Source organism: Natator depressus, chromosome 4 (genome assembly GCF_965152275.1).
Source record: "Natator depressus isolate rNatDep1 chromosome 4, rNatDep2.hap1, whole genome shotgun sequence".
In the NCBI taxonomy this organism is placed as follows: domain Eukaryota; kingdom Metazoa; phylum Chordata; order Testudines; family Cheloniidae; genus Natator; species Natator depressus.
This window is the reverse complement of record NC_134237.1, coordinates 133,043,657-133,068,343: the sequence shown is the minus strand read 5'-3', so window position 1 is coordinate 133,068,343 and position 24,687 is coordinate 133,043,657. Positions and strand designations below refer to the sequence as shown.

Genomic DNA, 24,687 nt, shown 5'->3' with positions numbered 1-24,687 from the left:
CGGATGGAGCCGCTGCAGAATGGCGGTGGCAGCGCCGAGGCGGCGTCGACGAGCGGCCCGGAGGAGAAGCGGCGGCGGGAGCCCGTCCTTCCGCGGCGGCGGCGCAGCAACAGCGGGGCCGGGGCCGACGCTGACAGCGGGGCAGGGCCCCACCCCCGCGAGCGGGGCGGTTCCGTGACCCGCCAGCGCCTCGACTCCCTCCGCAAGAGCCGCCCGCGTAAGTGATGCGGGATGGGGGCAGGTGGGGCGGAGGTGATGCTGGGGCGGGGCTGGGGGGAGGGAGTGGGGGTGGGCGTGGCAGGTGGGCGGGGCTGGGGAGAGGTGGGGGCGGGGTAGATGAGGCTGGGCGAGCAGGGTCAGAGCTGGAGAAGAATGGGGCAGGTGGAAGTAGAGCTGGGTGGGGGGAGGTTGAAGTAAGGGGGGGGTAAGGAGAAGTAGATGGGTAGAAGTAGGAGGGGTTAGGAAGGGAGTGGCGAAAGGTGGAGCTAGAACCTGGATGGGGAATGAACGAGGCACACAGGGAGCCGTACACGTCAGGGTTTGAGCCATGGTGATGGGGGAGAGCTGCCCAGGGCTGAAGGGGGAACTAGGTAGGGTGGGTAAGGTGCAAATGAGATCAGAAAAAGCATGTTTTAGAAATGTTGTGTTAGAAATGGCATGTAGAATGAGGAAGCTGGAAAAAGGAACACCGCCTTCATCTTAGCAGGGCATGGAGCAGCTGCTGTTGAGGTGGCTCTAACATATGAAACTTATTTTTCATAATAGAAAGCATCCACTGGTCTGGGTGTTATTTATGCTGATTTCTAGGGAGTACTACTCAGTGCCAGTTTCACATAATGTGAGCATCCTAGGCTTCCCCGCCTCCTTCCTCACTTCAAGTTCAAATTGTGCAGAACTGCTGCAGCAACGCAGTTGTGTCAGGAAATGACTTCCAAAGCTGAAACTGCATAGTTGAGTAGAAGACATTAGAAAGAATTCCAAAGTATAAGATGAAAGAAATTATCCCTTTATTAGGAACCTGTTGATACTTTCTATATTTTATATATAGGAAAGTAATAGCCATAACAAAGGGTATCCATCATTATAATTACAGGTAAGGAAGCTAATTTTTTCGTCATGATACATGAGCATGCACTTGTGTGGATATCTTTAATGGGAAATAGCAAGCAGTAAATACCAAATTCCAAAGTGGGAAAGAAAGTAAATACAAAACATTTATCTCAAAATGCCCCAGGAGAAATTAAAATGGAAAATTTTTTGTTCATTTTTGTAATTTGAGACTTTATTTGCTTGCTTAGTTTGAGGGATCCTGAAGGAGTCAAAGGTTGCATTGGCTGAGGAGAGACAGTCTTATAGTGTTTGAAGGAATTGCAGATCTTAGGGGGGCATACTGAATAGTATAAAGCTCTATTATTCCCAGCTATGGCTTTAGAGAGTCCTTTGCAGATTTTGCCTTGAGGAGGGATCTTATTGGATGCTTTGCATGCTTAGTGTATAACTTGATCCATTGTCAGATTCCAGAGTAGCAGCCATGTTAGTCTGTATCCGCAAAAAGAAAAGGAGGACTTGTGGCACCTTAGAGACTAACAAATTTATTGAGCATAAGCTTTAATGAGTGAAGTGAGCTGTAGCTCACGAAAGCTTGTGCTCAAATAAATTTGTTAGTCTCTAAGGTGCCACAAGTCCTCCTTTTCTTGATCCATTGAGAAGACTGAGTATTGAAGACCTTCAATCATTTAAGATCCCCATAAATGAACAAATATAACTTTCTTCACTCTTTGATCTAGTGTTCATAGACATTAAAGCCCCTTTCACATTCGAAGTAGATTTAGACTTAGAGCAAAAATAAGGGCACCTTTTTATGTTTAGAAAGTTAGTACCTGGACTAAGGATCATCTTTTTAAAAGAAGCATTGAAATGGGGTTCTTTAATTGACCAAGTTTACTCTCCTAATTTATGTAAAAAAACAAATATGGTGAAGCTTCCATTAGGGAATTGAAAAGGCTTTGGAGAGCTACAAAACAAGGTTGAAATGTCAGTTTCATCATATGCCTCACAGGAGAATCCCAGTGAAACAGAAGATGTGAGATGGCTGGGTCTAGAAATGTTGGGTTAATATTCCTGAGGGTTGAGGATTGAATCTTGGGTATCTTTATAAACCTTGGGATCTGCAGCCTGAGAGACCAGCGTGGTGTACTTACGATTACAGATAGTCTGTCTAGACTTATTTTCCAGATCATTGATGATTTAAGAAATAAGGGAAAGACATTCACAAGTAGATCCTGTCACAGGTAGAATGTGTGTCCCTCATCTGTGTTCAGTGATCGCATTGGCAAGAGTATAGTACTGGTACCCTCTTGTTTTATGTTACAAGTAAGTCTAAATGAGAGAACCACTTAATGGGCAGATGATCGAAGATTGTCCTAGTTTAGCTCCCACTTATCTGGCGCTGGTATGTGGCAAATAATCCTTTTGACCTTGAGGTTTGTCTTGCCCTCCATGTACATTACACTAGTAGATGAGCCTGCTTCTTCAAGTAAGAAAGGATTCCAGTGGCTTTGTCGTTCAGGTTGATGATCTTTGTTCCTTTCTGTGTGTTGCTTTGTGGAATAAAAAGATGTTCCTGGAAATTTATGTGAAACAGGGTTCCTATGAGATCTCTGGCTGCTCTTGAACTAATATCAAAATCTTAAATTAGTGCCAATTCAAAAAGTATTTAGTGGTGGGGCATTACTCTCTGTATTTGCATGTGCACAACGCCAATGTACATATGAAAATCGATCCAGAGATAACTTATTTTTTTTCCTCATACTTGCACACTTACAGGACTGTGGCACAGTTAAAAGAACCTTTTCTCCACACAGTTCAGTAAGTACATTTTTGGTAGTAGGTAATGTAGTAAATAGCCCAGATGAAGAAAGAGGGTATCAATATCATATCTATTTTGATAAGACTGTAGGAGAAGATATGCCAAATGACCTGGACATGAATAGACAACGTTTTCCCTCAAGTGTAGGATATAAAACTGATGATGACTAGATCCAAATGATTCATGGAATCTATGCGGTAATGAGTGTTGTTTCTGTTAACAGAAATGGATTGAACAAGGATAGAATCCACTTGTCTTTGTAGACACTACGAACAACTGCAAGAAAATACTTTGTATATGCTCTGAGAGCAGCACTCGGATTATTATTCCTGCGTACAGATATTTTCCTTTCATATAAATGTACTGACATAGAAAATAGAAGAGGAAACATCAGTAGTTCCCCAGTAGGGAATAGGGTGCATGGTGTGTGTCTAGCTGGAGAGCATTGTGGAATGAAGTATTTGGAGGAAAAAAGAATTTTGGGTCACAAAAAGTTTAGAATTTGAGCATTTTTTAAAACTTAAAATTTCTAAAGAAAGTTGTTCCAAATTTAAAAAATCTAAACATTTCATTTTGAAAATGGTGAAATTAAATGTTTTGATTTTTGCTCTTGTTTTTATTTTTTATTTATTTTTTTTATTAAACAATTCAGTGAAATTGGCGTGGATTCGTGAAATGTTTCAGAATCTACATTTTTTGCCAGAAAAAAGTTTTGGTAGAAAAATTTCACCCAACTCTTGTCCTAGGTGTTCTGGTCCCGTTATCTGATTTCTGTGAAAGGGCTTCTGTATCTTTCAGCCTTTCAAATACTGTATATTTGATCAAATCCAGCCAAAGATGTAAACTACACATAACATTTAGAACAGAAAGTAATGTAAATAACTGGAGGTAAAAATAAAATATTTTGGTAGTTATTTTGTTGTCTTAAATTTAAGTCCTGATTTAATTACCTTTTATGATTTGAAATTTTATATAAAATGTTAATTACTAATGAAGCTCCATTTTAGAGAGGTGAAGAAGTGTAGACTTATTAAACACATGTTTAATAAAAAGTTGTACTAAAAAATTCTCAGTTGTATAATTTCCATAATGGTACAAGGTGGTTAAGATTTAATACGTAATATTTTAGAGTAAGTAGAGAGATGCTGTTCTACATTTAGCTGTCATCTGTAAGTTTTCAGTGCTCTGTAGGCTAAGCTTCTTGTTAGCTCTTACTATAATTGTTTCATAACTTAAAGATCAGTCTAAAAATACAGTTTGAGCTTCATAACTTTTTGAGATCTGTGATTATATCTCCATTTTTCACAGGGTGGATTTCATTTATATCAATTTGATTTAAATCATGATCAGTAGTCACTAGTCAGGAAGACTCGATTTAATCATGGATTTCTACAGAAAAGTGCATTCTTGTTGGTTGTTATAACCTAAATACATATTCTTCACAACTTAGAGGTGGACGTAGGTTTCATTTTTAAAACTGTACATTTTTAAAGTAATTTATTTTGAAAACTTTTCAGATTAGTTTTGCAGCAAGATCAGAAAATGAATGCTTGTTTGGTTATTTCATTTACCAAAGGTAATTGAAGCAGATATTTATGAAGTCATTGGGAGGTGAACTATCTCCAATTCAACGGGTTAATCATTAATAGTTGGAGGATTTTCTTGCCATGCTGTATTAGGAGGAGAACATCACCAGACAGACATTTAGATTGTTTTATTTAACTAAAACAACAACATTATGTATTCTGGATTTTTTTCTTCAACAGCAAACATAATATTTTAACAAAACAGGCATATGAATTTTTGAATTTAGTTAAACATTCAAGTTTTTTAAAATCAGGTTTGTTTTTGTTAAAATTGTTTTTAACTAAAATAGTTAAATGAAATATATTTAAAAAAGAAAAATTAAATCTACTATGTCAGCCAGATCAACATGGGAAACTTAAAATTTTGGCTTCTGCAGCTAACTCGGTCGTCTTCACCTTCATTTTCCTGTTTGTTCATAATCTGGAAAAGAAAAACAAGCTTTCCTGCTTTTTCAGGTCCCAAATGATTTCTCAATTTGGAATGAATTAGTCCAAAGGAAGAAAATATTCTTTCTACACTGGCAGAAGAAGCTACTGCTGTTAAAAGTGAGATTATCCTGTCAACAATCTCTGAATCCAAGTGCTTAAGTGACTTCCACCAGTTCACTGGTGTGACTTTCTTTAAAACATCATCAGCAAACATATATTTCTTGAATGGTTCACCTTTAGCTCTGAAGTTTATTGTAGTTGGCATTATGGAGGGATGATTGCTGGATGTCCATGTCCTAGCCAACTCCTCTTCTTCAGCAGTTAAGGTTTGACCCTGGTACCGAGTATTGAGAATATTTGCAAGAAAATGAGCTGGAGATAGTGCTTGTCCCATTCGGTTTTTTTTAATGCTTGTAATTTAACTCTGTCATTGCATATTTCTCTTCTTAAGATCTCACTCAGTTCCTTCCAAATTTCAACAGCGTCAGCAGTAAAACAGCTGTTTCCCTGCATTTTGTTCAAGGCTACAGAAATAGGCTTCAGGGTACTCAGCATGTGTTCAACATTTCTATTAAGCCCAATGTTGAGAACTTTGGCTGTGACAGTACCATCTATTCTTTCACGATTTAGTTCACAAACTGTCATCAGATTAGGCTAGTTCTTGATATAGTGTTCAAAACAGTCCACTACCGAGTTCCATCGCAGGTCTTGTGGGAGAGTTAGCTTGGTTCCTCCCACTTTTTTTCAGAGCGGCTGCTGCCAAGTGGTTGTTACGGCAGTATTTTGAAATTTCAACAACATTAGCCTTTATTTTTTGGAACACTGAAGTCTTTGGCTAGGAGGTGCATCAAATGAGCACTGAAACTGTATGTTGTTAGCTTGGGACTCTCTTCTAAATTTCTTCTTATCTTGGATACATTTGTAGCATTGTCTGTGACCAAGCTGCATACTAGACATCTGAATTTTTTTTCACAGTGTGTTATAGCTTTTACTGCTGCTACTTGTAAGTATTCTGCTGTGTGTGCATTTCCTGGTGTATCAATTGTTTCTGTAAGGAAGACATTCCCTTCTTCTGTTGTCGCACAAGTACATACAACAAGATCATTGTGGACATTGCTCTACCCATCAAGACTCAAGTTAACAATTTCACCCTCTAGACCTTTTGCACACTGCTCAATTTCTCTTTCATACACTTTATGCACCAATTTGCCTGTCACACCTGCTGTTGGGTGGACTGTATCCTGGTCTTAATGACTGAACCATGTTAATGAAGTGTGGGTTCTCAATCATACGGAAAGGAGAGCTTGTTGCATAAACAAATCGGGCACTTTTGTCATCAGTTACCTCTTTTTGTAATCTGCTGGTTCTTATCACAAACTTATCTATGGTTGGTTCTGGGTGATGGAGATTTTTTTTTTTTTTTTGCTTCAGGTGATATCCTGTGGGTATGTGATATACATGGTGTGACTGAAACACTATCATTGGCAGGTACTCTGAAACCTATAGGTTTCAGAGTAACAGCCGTGTAAGTCTGTATCCACAAAAAGAAAAGGAGGACTTATGGCACCTTCGTCTCTAAGGTGCCACAAGTCCTCCTTTTTCTTTTTTCTGAAACTGTAGAAAATGATGGTGCTCTTGAAGGTGGCTAGTCTTCCGAATCCTGTATGTTGAGGATGGATTCTCCTAAACAAAATAAGTCAATACAGTTATTTAATTATTATTCCCATACTGCTCATTCAGTATTACTCATTGCATTCACTGACAGTACTACCTTAAAGGTGAAATTGTAAAAGGAAGATCTGCATCTTTCAACTAGTTATTTTTTATCACAACTGCATCTAAACTGATAGTAGCATAGAGTAACAACTATATTTTTTGCTCAAACATGACAATGCAATAATAGTCCAGAAGGAAGACAGGCAGTCCTTAAGAAAGAGGTATGGAATAAAAAAGTTTACCAGCCTGAAGATCCTGCATGTTCAAACATGTTCCTTTCATCATCTTCAACGCAGCTTCCTCCTGAGATGGAACACGTCTCATGATGTTGTTTCATTCTGGCAGCCAGGCCTTGCATTTCTTTGTTGCAGTGTTTTGCATTTTGCATGCATGCCTGTCTTACCCCCAGATAGAGGAACTTCATTAAAATATTCTCAAACTGGCTCTCTTTTCTGGCCTGCTGCCATTTTCCCTTCTAGTGAGAGAATGGTATGGTAGATCTCAAACCAATGAAGGCTACACTCAGAAAGACCTCAAGACTTCTGGAATATGGTGCTCAAACAGTTTCACTTTTGTTTCTACTGCCTGTCCCTCCCTTCTCATGTTTATCTCCAGATTTCTTCTCCTTATCCAGATCTATTCGCCCCCAACAATCTTCTATTCATTGAACTTTTTTTGAAACTTTGTACTTTTAGAGAGAGGTAAGGGATTGACTCTGTGTACACAAATTTAGGGTTGAGGTCTGTTATTTCTCACCTCTATATATTTTATTTTTATTTATTTAAAAACATTTTTGCTGTTAACAAGCATGTTATCTCTGGAGACACAAATCCACAGTTTGAGAACTGTGAAACTAAGCATCTCTGATGGTATCTTCTAGACTGAGCACTGAGTCCCATTGGGTAGATGGAAAGATTAATCTAAATAATCTTTACGGAAGCCCTTTGAACCCCATAAAATTGGGTCCCTAATCCATGAACTATTGGAACTCATTTACAAAACTTTTCTTAAACCTTACATAAATGTATAGCCTCATACTATAGAATTAGAATTTATAATCCCTGTTCCATGATGAGATATCTTTGAACTATAATGTATCTTTATCTTTAGATAAGTGTTTTTCCTCCAAAAGCATTTTATCAAAAAAATCTGATTTAAATAAAAAAATCTGATTGTTTTGATTTTTTTTTAAAAATCATTGATTTTTATCCACCTTGATTTTTCATCAGACACTTCTGTAGTTTTTTATAAACAAGAAAACAGAAAATTTATGCACTCTACCAGGTTCAAATTCCATAATGTCCAGAACTGCTATATGCTTTTCAGAACAAATAAAAACGTTACATGTTCCTTGCCCCAAAGAGCTCACACTAGAGCTCATGCTTTAATTTTTTATTTGACTTGCGGCTGAAGAGGAAAGGAGTAGGGCAAGAGTTACTATGAGAATAACACATGGTTACTTAAGGCTTGTCCACACATGGAGTTATTCTGTAACACTAGTTGTTTAGGGCAGGAGGGTTGCAGAAAGCAGGCTTGTGTCTGTATGATGCATGTACCACCATGTGCCTAGTCTGAGTGACGGAGTGGGGTGTTAATTGCCTCCCTCACTTCACGGGAATCTGCCTCAGAGATCTCCACAAAACATTCATGGAGATACTGGGCAATCCGCTGCTGCAGGTTCTTTGGCAGAGCTGCTTTGTTTCTTGCCCCATTAAGGGTAACTTTTCCTCGTTACTCTGCTGTCACAGGGGGATGGGGGGACCATTGCTGCACACAGGTGAGCCGCATAAGAGCCAGGGTGGAAGCTGCAGTCTTGGAGAAGACCCTCCCTTGATTCCCTGCTCACCCTCAGCAGTGAGATATCTTCCATAATTAACACAGCCTGGGAAAAATGTGGGGACAGTAATGATTATAAGGCCCATTCCCTACAGTGCTGACTCTCCCCAAGAGCTATGTGCCCAGTGTACAGTATGGTCCTGGAACACTAATTTCCCCTGCGATTACTCACCATTTTGAGGGTCTTGTGGCTCATGTGTGCTGGCCTGGGGTCAGCCAGTTAGTGATAGGTATGTGAATAGTGGCTGTGTTTTAAATAACTGAATCAGTGGTCTCTGTGTTGCAAACAATACTGCTTCGTAAAATGTTGGCAGAATTAGAAATCGGCCACCAAGAACTAAAGAGGACTTTCTGCGTGATGTCATGATGCACTCCGCAGCCGAAAAACAAGAATTGAAGGAGTGGCAGGACAACGAGAAGAGGGACTGAAAGGAGAACGTGGCGTGCCAGAATGAAGCCACGGAGCGGCTCTTAAACATTATGGAGCGCCAAGCGGACACGCTCCAGGTGCTACTAGCACTGCAAACTGAGCAGCTCTGCAGCCACCCGCCCTCCCCTGCAGCTGCTATCGCAAAACTTTTTCCTATGTGCCCCCCAGACCCGACCAACACACAGTTGTCAACCTCCTGGCTCCAATCTGTACCCGCGTCATTCCACTCCTCCCCCGTCATAGTCCAGCATTGTGGACTCCCAGTACCCACTGCACTCAACACCCGGCCCTCTGCAGTTTAATCCTGCTGCAGTGCAGTACCTGCTGCACTGTACTCCAAAGGAGAAGGTTGGATATGATACCTAAACATACACAAATCTTTAACTGTCCCAGGACCCCACCTCCTCCTGGGACCCTCCCTTTCCCCATCCTCCTCAATGCTGATGTATTTTTTTTTGTTTGTCTCTCTCCTCCGGTGGTTGTTTTTTAATAAAAAAATTGTTTTGGTTTGAAAGCAATCTTTATTCCATTAATTGAAAGCAAACAGAGCCCCGCAAAGCAACAGGCAATTTTCTTAAACCTTCATAGTGCATCGTCTGTACCAATCACAATCACCTCCTAGAATTACAAGCACTGCCCTCCCGAGCATAGCAACACATATTAGTGGCTTTCAGCTTCAAATTGCTGCCTCAAAGCATTCCTGATGCTTGTGGTCCTGCGCTGCGTCCGTCTAATAGCCCTGGTCTCGGGTTGTTGAAATTCAGCCTCCAGGCATTGAGCCTCAGTGGTCCAGCGCTGAGTGAAGCTTTCACCCTTCCCTTCACAAATATTATGGAGCGTACAGCACGTGGCTATAAGCATAGGAATATTGTCAGCAGCCAGGTCCAGCCTCCAATATAGGCAGCACCAGTAGGCCTTTAAATGGTCAAAAGCACAGTCAACAGTCATTCTGCACTTGCTCAGCCTGTTGAACTGCTCCTTGCTGCTGTCAAAATGCCCTGTGTATGGCTTCATAAGCCACAGCATTAAGGGGTAAGCAGGGTCTCCCACGATCACAATGGGCATTTCGACTTCCCCTACGGTGATCTTCTGGTCCGGGAAGAGAGTCCCCGCTTGCAGCTTCCTGAACAGGCCAGTGTTCCGAAAGATGCATGCGTCCTGCACCTTTCCGGACAAGTCTGCGTTAATGTCTGTGAAATGCTCACGGTTATCCACAAGCGCCTGGAGAACCGCTAGAAACACCCCTTCCGATTAATGTGCTAGGTGGTCTGGTGCCAGAATTGGAATATGCCTGCCATCTATCGCCCCTCTGCAGTTAGGGAAGCCCATTTGTGCAAAGCCATCCACAATGTCATGCACTTGCCCAGAGTCACGGTCTTTCAGAGCAGGATGCGATTAATGGCCCTGCACACTTCTATCAACATGCGTCCAACGGTCAACTTTCGCACTCCACACTGGTTAGTGACTGATGGGTAGCAGTCTGGAGTAGCCAACTTCCATAGTGCAGTCACCACGCGCTTCTCCAGTGGCAGGGCAGCTCTCATTCTCATGTCCTTGCGCCGCAGGGCTGGGGCGAGCTCATCACAGTCCCATGAATGTGGCGTTCCTCATCCGAAAGTTCTACAGCCACTGCTCATCATCCCAGACGTGCATGAAAATGTGATCCCGCCACTCAGTGCTTGTTTCCCGAACCCAAAAGTGGCTTTCCACTATAATCAGCACCTCTGTGAATGCCACAAGCAATCTCGTGTCGTAGCTACTATGCCTGGTGAGATCAATGTCGCACTCCTCTTGCCTTTGTAGTTTAAGGAATACCTCCACTGCCACTCGTGACATGTTAGTGAGAGCGAGCAGCATATTGGTCAACAGTGTGGGATCCATTCCTGCAAACCAAAGAGGCAGAGCATGCAGTACACACACCGTTGAAAGATGGCGCCAAATGCGGACAGAAGCACAGAGATTGCTGGGATGCAAAGTAATGCATCACGGGGCATTGGGACAGGACCCAGGATGCCCCGTGACCCCCTCTGCTTTCCCACAACTCTTAGCGGGGGAAGAGGAATAGATTCTCTGTGGGATAGCTGCCCAGAGTGCACCGCTCCGAATACCACTGCAAGTGCCGCGAGCGTGAACACGCTATTGCGCAGGCAGCTGACAGTGTGAACACACAACAGCGGTTTCCCTTCAGCGCTCTCTGAGTGGCGCTGTAACTGCCGGCGATGTAACTCGGCCAGTGTAGACATACCCTCGGTGTCACCGCTAAATACAAGGTGGAACAGCTTGTTTAACGTAAGTAGTTAACACGTTTCAAGAGACCATTCAAGGTGAAGTGGCCAGTTAACACCTCTTCAGTCATAGGGGGAAAGGAGAAAAGAAAAAAAAAAAGCTGAGATCCAGTCTGTTATTGATTGTTGTAATAAGCCATAAATCCAAGTGTTTCTATTCAGTCCACGATTTTTAGTATCTAACAGTTTTATGAATTTAAGGTCCCAGGCTCATCTCTTGCAAGTATCCTTTTAGGATGAGAACTGAGAAGTCGGATATAGAGTGCTTTGTGAAAAGTGTTCACTCACAGGTGATACGGTGTTTTTGGCCTGGTCTACACTAGAAAATTAAGTCCGTGTAACTACATCACTCGGATATGAAAAATCCACATCCCTGGGGGGGGTAGTTAAGCCAACCTAACCTCCAGTGTAGACAGCACTAGGTTGAATGAAGAATTCTTCCATGCACTAGCTACCGCTGCTCAGGGAGGTAGATTGCTGACAGTCCTACTCTGATGGGAGAACCCCTCCCATCAGCATAGGTGATGTCTACACTGACACTCTACAGCGATGCTGCTGTAGCATTTCAGGTGTAGACAGGCCCCTTGTGTAGTGATTGTCTTGTTTCACCCACATAATTATTAGGGCATTTAATGCACTGAATGAGCCACACCACGTGTTGTGATAGGCATGTGTAGGATCCATGGATCTTGAAAGGTATGTTGGGGGTGTGTGGATCATTGTAGCAGTGGAGATATGTCTACTAGTTTTACACCTGTTGTTCTGGTGCTGCTTTGAGGTGGTGTGTCCTGGCCTGTGGGGAGCTTGCTTCTGATGATGAGGTTGGGGCGTTGTTTGAAGGCGAGAAGAAGGAGTTCAGGAAAGATTTCTTTCAGGATATGGTCCCCATCAGATATCTTGGCACAGGGTTGGACTAGACGATTCTTGTGGTCTCTTCTGACTCTATGGTTCTATGACTCTAAGTATGGATCGTAATTGTTTAATGATACTCTGTATAGGTTCCAATATTATGTGATCGGTAATGACTATGGGTATGCGGATGGAGGGGGTTTTGTCTCCAAGCAGGTTGTCTTGGGGTATTTGAGTGGCCTGTTCCATGATACAGTCTACTTCTCTGGTAGAGTGTGCTTGTTTAGTGAAGGCATTTTTAAGTGTGTTAAGGTGTGTACCCTGGACTTTCTCCTCAGAGCATATCTGAGTTCCTGACTATAGATAACAGATTTCTTGGTGAGTTTGAGATGGTTACTGGGACTGTGAAGGTAGGTGTAGCGATTCATAGGCATTTTGTGGAATTTTCTGGAAACTGCATGGCATGAAATTGTTTATTAACAAATTGGTTCTCTGTACAATTTAACATCTTTGTTCTGCAGAAATTAAGACATTATAATATGTGTTGTTTTTTTTTCATCTTAGTCTTTCCTTGGTTTGGCTTGGATATTGGCGGGACCTTGGTCAAGCTTGTTTATTTTGAACCAAAAGACATCACTGCTGAGGAGGAGGAGGAGGAAGTGGAAAATCTTAAAAGTATCCGAAAATACCTGACCTCAAATGTAGCCTATGGATCTACAGGCATTCGGGATGTGCACCTGGAACTAAAGGACCTTACCCTGTGTGGACGTAAAGGCAATCTGCACTTTATACGCTTTCCTACTCATGACATGCCTGCTTTTATTCAAATGGGCAGCGAAAAACACTTCTCAAGTCTCCACACTACCTTATGTGCCACGGGAGGTGGAGCTTACAAATTTGAGCAGGACTTTCGCACAGTATGCATTTTTGGTTTCTATACACTTAGGATACGGTAGTGAAGTCTCATGTAACTTGAAAGATTGTAAGATAAAGGCTGAAAGTAATTTCAGTCTCTGACTTAGCCTCTGAAAAGTCTAGCGTCCTAAATTGAGCTCAAGTTTAATATGAGCTAGAAATAAGCTCACCTCTGTAAACACAGATACTTATTATTTTAAGATTGTGCAGCTTTGCTGTGACTCCAGAATTATTCATTTTAATTTCCATGAAATATGCCTTTACCAGACTTGAATAGTCATTAGACTTAAGTCAGCTCTGCTACCTACCTTAACTTTATTTTTTCCATTGCTGTCTATTCATGAGCTTAATATTTGTTTCGTACTTGCCTGGTTGATTAAGGTTCATTTATAACTTATATTGCTGTGATTTGGTTAAGATTCTATTGAATTAAGTGGTAAATTAACTGCAAGTGACTTGCTGGTCTAGATTCATCATAAGAAGGTGTGTTTCATTATAAGCAGAATATATGTGTAGATAATATATTTATAGCTTGATTGTATGTTAACTTTTTCAAGCCCAGGTTCTACAATATATTTATCATACAGCCGAACGTTAAGGGGTCCGATGCAGGGTCCAATGAAAAGATTATCATGCTGCTCCCTCCTGGCTTTTGTGAGGAAGTCAGCATTTTCTCTTCTTCCCTTTACCCCTTAACGTTTCCAGATGTTGTGTGGCACTCTGGGCCTGATCCAAAACCCCACTGAAGTTAGGGGGAATCTTTCCATTGGCATTTGCTCAGGACTTCTAATACTTCCTACCCAATGGGGTGAGGATGTGCATGAACCTCGTTACAAATTGCCAAGCACTAAACTTAAATAGCACAGGGAGCATTCCACTCCGCGCAATACAGATATATGTGGGAAAGTAGGAACCCTCTTGTGATCTGTACTCTACTCCTTCTGCCACAATTCAGAGCAAGGAGGGGTACTGAATGCACTGGTGAGTGCATTTTTCTAGCCCTGAGTATAAAAACATTAGATCTCTTCAGCTCTTTCATAGTTTTATTTCCTTTAACAGATGGGTGACCTTCAACTTCACAAACTAGATGAACTTGACTGCCTTATTAAAGGGGTTTTGTACATTGACTCAGTTGGATTCAATGGACATTCAGAGTGCTACTACTTTGAAAACCCAACTGATTCTCAAAAATGTCAGAAGCTCCCATTCAACTTGGAGAATCCATATCCTCTCCTCTTGGTGAACATTGGCTCAGGGGTCAGCATCTTGGCTGTGTATTCCAAAGACAATTATAAGCGGGTAACTGGGACCAGGTAAGATCTATAAATAATGTGATTACCTTTAAGAGCAGTGGTTCTCATTTGTAGTGGTGACTCCTTTCCCATAGCAAGCCTCGGAGTGCGACCCCCCCCCTTATAAATTAAAAACACTTTTTTATATATTTAACACTAATATAAATGCTGGAGGCAAAGCGGGGCTTGGGGTGGAGGCTAACAGCTCCTGGTCCCCCACCCCCGTAATAACCTTGTGACCCCCTGAGAGATCCCGACCCCCAGTGTGAGAACCCCTGTTTAAGAGCATAGTCTTGGAGCTTGGAATTTACTCGTGGTAAAAGGTAGATCACATCTTCATGGACAAGTTGCTTTAAAAATGACTCTTATCTGACAGAACTTTGTTTCACCATAATATAGTACCTCCTCATTCCCACCCCCAGTAAGCAAAGGTCTTTTTTTGTGGTCTGGATGGCATGTCACAATCTTCTCCTTACCACAGTCAGCCTCTTCAGAAAGGCCAGTTCTTGACCTGGTCATCCGTCTGCTACTGCAAGAAACTAATTTTTTTTTTCATCAGAGGAGTGTAAATCATATTTTGGAAACAACCCAGGTATGCTCAAATAGATGAATTTTTAATGTGATCACTTTAATTCCGGTATTCAGGGTTTGGATTCTGACTTTTAAAAGCTGTACTACCCTTTATGAATGATGGGATGGTGTTCACAGTTCTAGTCAGGTCTGAAAGAATAATATAGCCACCTATTGTACAGCAGAGCCAAAGAGATCTGTGCATGTGAACTTTCTTGGACTTAAGGAATATTGTTGTTACAAAAAAAGTACAGACAAGGATTGCACAGTGCACCTCAGGAAGGACAGTTTTGTTATACATCTTTGCCAGCATGTGTATGCAATGATTCAGCAGAACGTACTTTTTCCAGGCTTTGAACAATTAGACCCGAGTTCTGCAGTGAATTCCATATGGGCATACCCTTGCAGATTCATGGAGCTCATTGCAGGTTGACATCTTACATTGTACATAGCTGTTTGTTCAACACTGTGTAGTGAATATTGTAAGTGGAGAAAACCCACTTCTCATTTAAGCAATAACTCTGGGGAAGGATGCTAAGCTGTGGGTTTATCTGTGGGCTGTGAAGTTACCCGAAGGAGGCAGATTTAAATGTGGTAAGAAAGGAGACATAAATCTAATTACTCTTTCTAGATTTCCAATGAGAAGGAAATTTAAAAAATGCTTGGGCAGCACAGCTAATTTTTGGTAGTCAGAGGAGTTTAGCTACATAACTTAATTAAAAAACAAAAACAAGCCCTTTTTTCTCCCTCTCCTCAAAGTGAGAGGTAGAAAATATCGCTTCTGTTTTGTTTTATTAGTCTTGGAGGAGGAACATTTTTTGGTCTCTGCTGTCTTCTTACTGGCTGCTCCACCTTTGAAGAGGCTCTTGAAATGGCATCCCTTGGAGACAGCACGAAAGTGGATAAACTGGTGCGGGACATCTATGGAGGGGATTATGAGAGATTTGGACTGCCAGGCTGGGCTGTAGCATCCAGGTAAGGATATACCTTGGGTTTTTGAGGATGCATATAATGTGCCTGAATGAAAAACTGGGGCAGCAAGGGTATATTTTTAGCACCTCTAGTTTTTTTTGTGGAACTGGCACTGTGGAGTGTAGACTCACCATTCATGCACCCCCCATGGCTGCGCGTAGCATAGTAGGCTCTCCTCTCTAGCACACCCTACTGACAGCCTCTCCAGCCCTGCATTGGTGTGCTACCTCTTGTAACTCATGTAACTTTTGGTTACCCTGGAAGGAGTGGCACTAAAAGTCCAACAAACAATAGTCCCATGACCTCAAGTTCTGACTCAGTAGTCCTTCCACTCCCTGGTCTCTGGGATCTTTGCACTACTTTTTCTGGTGGTCAGAAGGGGAACCCAGGCCTTTCCTCTTCTCTGGGTTCCATTCTAGGGACGCTGCATTAAGCAGGCAAGGTCTGTCTACTCAAGCCCCATTCTTCCACTCTGGGCTACTTCTTACCTTGGACATCTACAGGCCTCCCCACAAGTCAGTTCCTGGGCTCCCTGTTCACCTATGTTCCTCTCAGGCTCCCTGAGGTCTTGGACTTCACCCTTCCTTCAGGGCTGTGGCCCCTGGAATTCTCCAACAAATCCCAAACCAAAAGGAGAAACGTAAACCATTTCTGCCCTTCCCAGATTTGAATTTTAGTCCTTCCCAGTCTGCCCCAATACTGTGCTCCTCAAATGAACACCAACACCCAAGGACTTCCTCCTGGAGTCTTGTCTGTTTTGAAACCCACCATAGGAGCTAACTCTCAAAAACCAGTCGGAGAACACTTCAGTCTCCCTGGTCACTTGATTACAGACCTAAAAGTCACAATATTACAACAAAAAAACTTCAAAAACAGACTCCAATGAGAGACTGCTGAATTGGAATTAATTTGCAAATTGGACACCATTAAATTAGTCTTGAATAAAGACTGGGAGTGGATGGGTCATTACACAAAGTAAAACTATTTCCCCATGCTTATTTCCCCCTCTACTGTTACACACACCTTCTTGTCAACTGTTGGAAATGGGCCATCCTGATTATCACTACAAAAGGTTTTTTTCTCCTGCTGATAATAGCACACCTTAATTGATGTCTCTCGTTATAGTGTGTATGGCATCACCCATTTTTTCATGTTCTCTGTGTGTGTTTGTGTGTGTGTAATCTTCCTACTGTATTTTCCACTGCATGCATCCAATGAAGTGGGTTTTAGCCCACAAAAGCTTATGCTCAAATAAATTTGTTTGTCTCTAAGGTGCCACAAGTACTCCTCGTTCTTTTTGCTGATACAGACTAACATGGCTACCTCTCTGAAACCTCTCCTCCTGTGGTTTTTCCTTATTCTCTCGCTTCACTTCAGTTGGACCAGTCTCCCATTCTGGGTCTCTTTCTAACTGATCTTTCTCTGTCCTTTTAAGGAAACCTGACTTGTTTCCAGTGGACCTCCTAATTCACCTAGTTAATCTTGAATTGAGCTCTCAGTCTCTTGTTAACCCTCTCAGTACTAGTGTGGGGTTTATACCCCATCACAATAACATAAGTCTATTTTAGACCAACATTAATTGTGATTCATTGTTACTGGATTTAAGTAACAGAGGCTGTAACTACATGATTAGAATTTTACATAATTCCATTAAAAATGGTATTGTGCATTCATTTTGGAATTGCGACATTGCTACATGCGTTCTGATACTGCATAGTTTTCTGTAAATGGACACTTAACTCTATAATTTTCTGCACAGCTTTGGGAATATGATGAGCAAGGAGAAGAGAGAGTCTGTCAGTAAAGAGGACCTGGCAAGAGCAACTTTAATAACCATCACCAATAACATTGGCTCCATAGCACGGATGTGTGCACTTAATGAGGTATTGAGAAATATGGAAAACAGCATATAACCTCTTTTTTTTTTTCTGAGACACACATGTAAATCAATTACTCACGTGTGCCACCAGTCTGCAGTAGCTTGTTTTCAATTCTGTAGAAGCACCTTCATGCATACCTGTCCAGATGCTCTAGTTTAAATTGTAACCCTAGATTTCCCTTCCCCATATGGTCTAGGGGCCCATATGGTCTAGTCAAATAATAGCTCTACAATTCAAAGCCTTGTAAAAAATAATAATAATATGATGTGTTGTCATTTATTGGTCCAGTCAATTTCCCTTATTATTCAGGAGGTAAATTGCTTTCTGGGAGAGTTGAGGGAACTGTGGAATAGCAATGTGTTTTAGTCTCCTGGAACTGCAGGTAGAAAATGATAAGCAATATCCTGTTTCTTCTCAGGCACAAAATTATCATATCTTGTCCTTGCTAGGAATCCAAACTAAGCGCATCAGTGAAAAGAGAACTATACCTGCTGAAAGAGGACCTTCTGTATGTCATTTGTTCTAGTTACTCTTGCATTTTTAAGCTAATACAACACTCATGGGCCTTAGTGGGGTTGTCTCTCTGAGCTCTGTGCTTTCAGCTTCTTTACAGTGCTGCCTTGTTGCATTCATGTCAAGCAGCATTGTACAGGGCTATGAAAGAACTGAGACCTGTTCTTCACTTTATTTTGGGGCTGTTTAAACAGGATTGAGTCCAGCAGGTTGAAGCATACTTATAACTTTTTCATAGTTCTTATCAGCATACAGTTACTATTCTGCACTAGAGCAAGGGCAATAAATGTACAAGGCACTATCTAAAATGGCAGCCAAAAACAGCCCTGCCCATGGTATGTTCATTTCTCTCCCTCTTGTCTCCCCCCCCCAACCCCCCCCCCTTCCTCCATGAATATAGAATCTAATGCACACAAGGCACTGAACAATTCAGGTACAGGAAGATGTGGTGAATTCATTGGAGTGGAGAACACCATGGGAAGGTGTCACATCCTGGGGTACAATCCACACCAGTGAGGAGTTGTCACAGCTTCCCCTGTAATCTGGGTGTCTCACAATGCTTTGCTGTTGCAGCTCCCACCGTGGGTTACTCACAAAGAGCCTAACAGCATGCAGGTCACGCCCTGAGTGTCTCTGTATAGCCCTAGCCCAGCAGCTCTGACCCCAGCAGCCTGCCAGCAACACATGAGCGCCCCTCTGACATTCAGCAGCCTAGGTTACTATTTGCAGGGTGACCACAACACACTCCCAGTCCCAAATTTTCCCTGAAAGCATTTGTTCTGCCCTCTCCTGGACAGTTCAGATATCATAGTTTCATTACCCCTGTAACGGGGCAATATCCAGCAGACTACTATAAATGGTGTTACCAAATAGCTCAGTTTAAACACAACACTTGATTATCTTTATTTAACTACAAACAGAGAGATTTTAAATGAGTACAAGTATGAGGTCTTAAGGTCAGAAATGGTTAAGAGAGAAATAAAGATAAAACGCTTTCTAGTAATTATCGCTTAACAAACTAGACTTGGTTCAAGGTAAAATCCTTACCACATGTTCCTAGCAACAGGGCTAACCAATTTCTCAGGTCATAACCTTTCCCAAAGTCCAAAGGCTGGTTCTTTTGTCTCTTAGGTGAAAGAGAGCAAGGGAGAGAAATCATGGGGTGATTTTGCCCCTCACTCTTATAATCCAGTTACCCTTGGGAAGTGCATTTTCCTGAGGGTTACCCCTAGGTAAAGTTCTTCCCACTGTGAGGATGGAGAGTGTTGTGATGAAAAAGGTTGTATGTTGTTGGTTAAAATGCAGCTAGATCTGTTCCTGCCCGCTCCATTGCCAAAGAATGGCCACTTGACTTGTGATTGCCAATCAGCTTTGATGACACCTGACTAGAGGCGTCAGTTTATCCTTTGTCTTTGAGAAACAGGTTTACCCCCTTCCCAGAGTTGTCTGGTAAACACATTTCAGTCATAATTTCGGTTTTATGTTCATAACTTTCTATGTAATGTGTCTACACACACATCACCATGATATTATTGACCAGCGAGTTACTAGTTTTCAAATGATACCTGACAAAGCATATTTTGTATAAAGATTATTTACAGTGGTATGTAGGGTGTGACTATGGGGGTGCATTCCATCACAGAAGAATGCATGGAAGAACAGGTTTGAAGGACCAGAGATGGTGCTCAGTCATGATGCTTCAGTCACTTTGGAACCTTACATTTCTTTATTGATTGAAGGATCAAGAAGCTGCAGAACTCCCTGCGCCAAGTAGGGAAAACATCTTTTTTTCAAGAGTATAGTTATTAAAACGTGGATGGAGATTGTTTAAACCCAAAATGTCACTCTGCAGAATCAATGATGATGTATCCACTTCACTGCATAAGGTCACTTAAACATTTGGATTGTTCTGATTATTGGTTTCTTGATCTTCAAGCTGGTAGTGGGTGTGGAGGAAGCATACTTGCACTTTTAGTTTGTGGGACCAAAGGGAGTGTGGGAGGAGGAGTACCCTTCATTGTTCAACAGCATCCCTCTAGCCCAGTGGTTCTCAAACTTTAGCAAACAGAACCCCCATTTTGATTTAAATTTTTTCGGGGACCCCCAAGTCTCCCGGCTCAGCCCTTGCCCTGCTCCTTCCCTAGGGCCCTGCCCCACCCTTTCTCCGAGTCCCAGCTCCATGCTCACTCCATCCCCCCTCCCTCCATCGCTCCCTCTCCCCCACCCTCACTCACTTTTACCAGGCTGGGGTAGGGGGTTGGAGTGCAGGAGGGGGTGCGGGCTCTGGGAGGGAGTTTGGGTGAGGGGTCTGGGCTGGGGCAGGGGTTGGAGTATGGGAGGGGGTGAGGCATGCGGCACTTACCTCGGGTCGCTCCCAAAAGCGACCAGCACATCCCTCTCGCTGTGGCTCCTAGGCAGGAGGCCAGGGGGTCTCTGTGTGTTGCCCCTGTCCGCAGGCACTGCCCCTGCAGCTCCTATTGGCCTCAGTTCCTGGCCAATAGGAGCTGCGGAGTCGGCACTCAGGGTGGGGACAGTGCATGGAGACCCCTCTGGCCCCCTGCCCGTGCAGGGACGTGCCCGCCACTTCGGGGAGTCAGGACAGGTAAGCCTGTTCCCCAGCATGCTGGAGGCGCACCTGGGAGGGAGGGGGAGCAGTTTCTCAGCGCGACCCGTGGACCCCAGTTTCAGGAAATGCTGCTCTAGCCAGCTGAAGGACTGGCATTGTTATTCCACAAGGGGTTCAGACTCATTAGCCAGAAAACATATGGCTGCAACTCAGGGTCTAGAGCAGAGGTGGGCAAACTACGGCCCGCGGGCCACATCCGGCCCGCAGGACCCTCCAGCCCGGCTCCTGAGCTCCTGGCCCCAGAGGCTCGCCCCCAGCCCCTCCCCTGCTGTTCCCCCTCCCCTGCAGCCTCAGCTCACTGCGCCGCCAGCGCAGTGCTCTGGGCGGCGGGGCTGCGAGCTCCTGGGGCAGTGCGGCTGCAGAGCTCGGCCTGACCCGGTGCTTGGTGCTGCGCGGTGGTGTGGCTGGCTCCAGCCAGGTGGCGCGGCTGTAGCGCCACCAGCCACTGGTGCTCCAGGCAGCGCAGAAGGGGGCGGGGGGAGGGGTTGAATAGAGGGCAGGGGAGTTCGGGGTGGTGGTCAGGGGGTGGGGGTGTGGATAGGAGTCAGGGCAGTCAGAGGGCAGGGGGTTGAATGGGGGCAGGGGTCCCGGGGGGGGGGGGGCAGTCAGGAAGGAGGTGGGGGGTTGGATGGGGCGGGGGGCAGTCAGGGACAGGGGATCCAGGGGCAGTTAGTGAACAGGGAGAAGAGATGGTTGGATGGGGCAGGGGTCCCGGGGGGGCAGTCAGGAAGGAGGTGGGGAGGTTGGATGGGGTGGGGGGCAGTCAGGGGCAGGGGATCTGGGGCCAGTCAGTGAACAGGGAGAAGGGATGGTTGGATGGGGCAGGGGTCCCGGGGGGGCAGTCAGGAAGGAGGTGGGGGGTTGGATGGGGTGGGGGGCAGTCAGGGGCAGGGGATCCGGGGGCAGTCAGTGAACAGGGAGAAGGGATGGTTGGATGGGGCAGGGGTCCCGGGGGGGCAGTCAGGAATGAGAGGAGGGGTTGGTGGGGGTTCCTGGGGCGGTCAGGGGACAGTGAGCGGGGGTGGTGGATGAGGCAGTGGTCCTGGGGGGGGCCAACAGGGAACGGGGGGGTTGGATGGGACAGGAGTCCCGGGGGGGGGGGGCTGTCAGGGGGCAAGAAGCCGGGGGGGGGGGGATAGGGGTGGGGGCCGGGCCACACCTGGCTGTTTGGGGAGGCACAGCCTCCCCTAACCGGCCCTCCGTACAATTTCCGAAACCTGATGCGGCCCTCAGGCCAGAAAGTTTGCCCGCCCCTGGTCTAGAGAGTGGATATAAAGCGGTGTGAAAGGGACTCCGGAAAAGAACCTACCCTGAAATAAGCTGGATGCTGTGCTTTTAACATAAACTTTATCAACCCCTTTTATATTTGGATGTATTTTTGAGATCCTATTTGATGCTTTTCAGCAATCACTGTTCATCCTCTCCCCTTCAGTGCATTCTCTGTCTCCTCTCTTCCAGTATCTTGAACACCTGAACTTGCCTCTTGATTTCATCCCACTCTAGTTCCTCTTGTTCCACTACACTGCTGCAAGACCCCAGTCTGCTTGGTACTTCATTCTTTCCCAGTTGCAATTCTGTTCTGTTGGATTTGATTGGAGTTTTCCTAATGAGGATCTAAATACAGAAAGCTGCAAATACATCATGAGTCTCTTCTCAGCCCCAGACACCCCTCCCCTCACTCAAGACAACCATCCTCCATCTAACTGCCCTTTCTTGCGTATCTGCTTTCTCCCTTGGTGTGAACAAAGGAATCACTATGAAGAGCATGGATATTTGGAGTGCTGTGAAGTTCAGTATCCAGACTTTACTCAGTTTAACAAATACTGGCAACTTTAACTTGGCTTTTAGCTGACTTTTACTGCTCTGTTCGAAGCCATATTTGAAAAGCTTCATGTATCCTCATAATTAAATGTGAGAAGTGTAATATATGGATTCTCCTTCAGTGTGATAGCCTTTTCGTTGTGAAGATGAAATTGAATTCAGCTTAAAGTTTCTCCTATCTTTTTTTGTGTTTGCAGAACATTAATCGGGTGGTTTTTGTTGGCAATTTCTTGCGGATCAATACAATCTCAATGAGGCTTCTAGCATATGCTTTGGATTATTGGTCCAAGGGGCAGTTGAAAGCACTTTTCTTGGAACATGAGGTGAAGTTACTGTTTAAATCCATTGTGCCTTGTCAAAACTGAAGACCTTTTTATTTAAAATTATCTGATTATAACATACCAATGTTGAGTTTCTTGGCATTGGCAACATACGTTTTGCAGCCAGTTCTATGCATTTGTTACTATAGCCACAGTTATTGCAGAACTTCCAGTTCTAGGACTCTATCCATGTAACATTTATTGTTTCAGAAGTTAAAAATGCAAACTTTGTCTACTTTATTGCTAACTTTGTAATAGCTTGCCAACATCTACTTTTGAAAACTTTTCACCTGCATATCTAACAATGTAATTTAAAAAAAAAAAATTGTTTCCTTGTATAAACAGTATAACTAGGAGTTGTAATAAGTTTACATACAGTAGTTTCTTCTGTTTTCTTTTATAACCAGTATTTTAAAACGGTATGAATATTTTTAATATTCCTTTCCCAGTATTTCTGTCAAACATATTTAAACCTTGAATCTAATAGAAACTCTTTGCCTTTTGCTTTATAGGGTTATTTTGGAGCAGTTGGTGCTTTTCTGGAGCTTTTGAATTCAACCTGAGTCATTACAGATCCTGTACATTGGACATAAGGTGCAGGAGCTTCTACCCTATTGGAACTCCCACATTTGTTTAGATTTTTTTAAAGCATCTGCTAAGTGACTATTACAGTAATTGTACATGACCTAATCATTGCGGAAAAGAAAAGGACAAATGAATTTTTTGTAAACAGTTAAAATTAATCCTGCATCTTAATGTAGATTAGTTAATAATAAGAAATATTATTTCTGCAGTTTTTATTATAATCTGCTACACATGTTGAGATAGTGTGGGAAGGTGCAAGATGGAGATAGTTTAATGTGAGACTTAGGCTATCCTGTTCTCAAAAGACTTCTTTTGTAAAATGCCAAGTGTCTACATTGTTAACTATTTTATATTTCACTTGCAATGTTTATATGTATGGGATTGAAGGACTTGAAGTATTTGTGGTAGTATTGAATAGTGTATTGTTTATATATGAAAATTATCAAAACAGAAGCCAGAAATATAAAAACTGACCTTTTTCTGAAAGTCCTTGTTTTTTGCCCTGTTCTGAACATTATAGTGGCCTGTAAAAACATCATCCTACGATCAGTAGTGGCTTATTTTCTGGCAAGACAGTCACTGTTTTTTAGTCCTCATTTCTTGTTTCTCTATCTTTTTTGGGTCTTGCTTTCTGTAAAAGTGTGTAGCAACTTCCTACCATCTGCACCCTGGTGACTCCTTATAAGCCAACCAGAAACTCCTCTGGATGTGAGGGTCAAACCCTTATAATGTAGTCTTAGCAACGTGCAGCAGATATCTCACTTGAAATCCACTAAGAGTAAATTTAAGAGTATTTATAACTAGTGTGTGTTACTTTTTTTTTTTTTTTTTTTTTTTTTTTTTTTTTAAAGAATTGTATGTAACTTTACCAAAAATTATAATAATGCTATTCCTGATATACTCAGGCTGTTCTGTATAACTTAATATTCTGTAGATGTTTGTTGTCAGCTAGTTAATAACATAATCCAGACTCAGGAGGAAAATCAATCTTCTTTCCACATCAGCATTACTCTCTCTCTTTCTCTCTTTGTTTCCCTGGTGTGCGCATTCCTGCAGAATCCAAACACTTCATTGCCACGGTTTCAGATTCTTGAAGACATTGACCTTTCAAGATGTTAAACTAGAAGATATTGTGTGAGAGAACATTCCTTCCATGCACAATAGGTTAAACAACATTGGCAGTAGGCTACCCT

At 43.0% G+C, this 24,687-nt stretch overlaps 1 protein-coding gene across 2 annotated transcripts; it reads left to right on the top strand.

Moving 5' to 3' along the window:
* Positions 1 to 24,333, top strand: PANK2 (pantothenate kinase 2). Of its 2 annotated transcripts, XM_074951912.1 has the most exons (7): positions 1 to 217; positions 12,565 to 12,917; positions 13,975 to 14,228; positions 15,576 to 15,752; positions 17,509 to 17,632; positions 22,787 to 22,912; positions 23,422 to 24,333. In XM_074951912.1, the coding sequence occupies exons 1-7, from the start codon at positions 4 to 6 to the stop codon at positions 23,470 to 23,472; spliced, it is 1,299 nt and encodes a 432-aa protein (XP_074808013.1). In that variant the 5' UTR covers positions 1 to 3; the 3' UTR covers positions 23,473 to 24,333. The 2 variants fall into 2 exon arrangements, with proteins under 2 accessions (XP_074808013.1, XP_074808014.1); XM_074951913.1 differs by lacking the exon at positions 1 to 217 and having other exon boundaries at positions 12,644 to 12,774.
* The last annotated feature ends 354 nt before the right edge of the window (positions 24,334 to 24,687 follow it).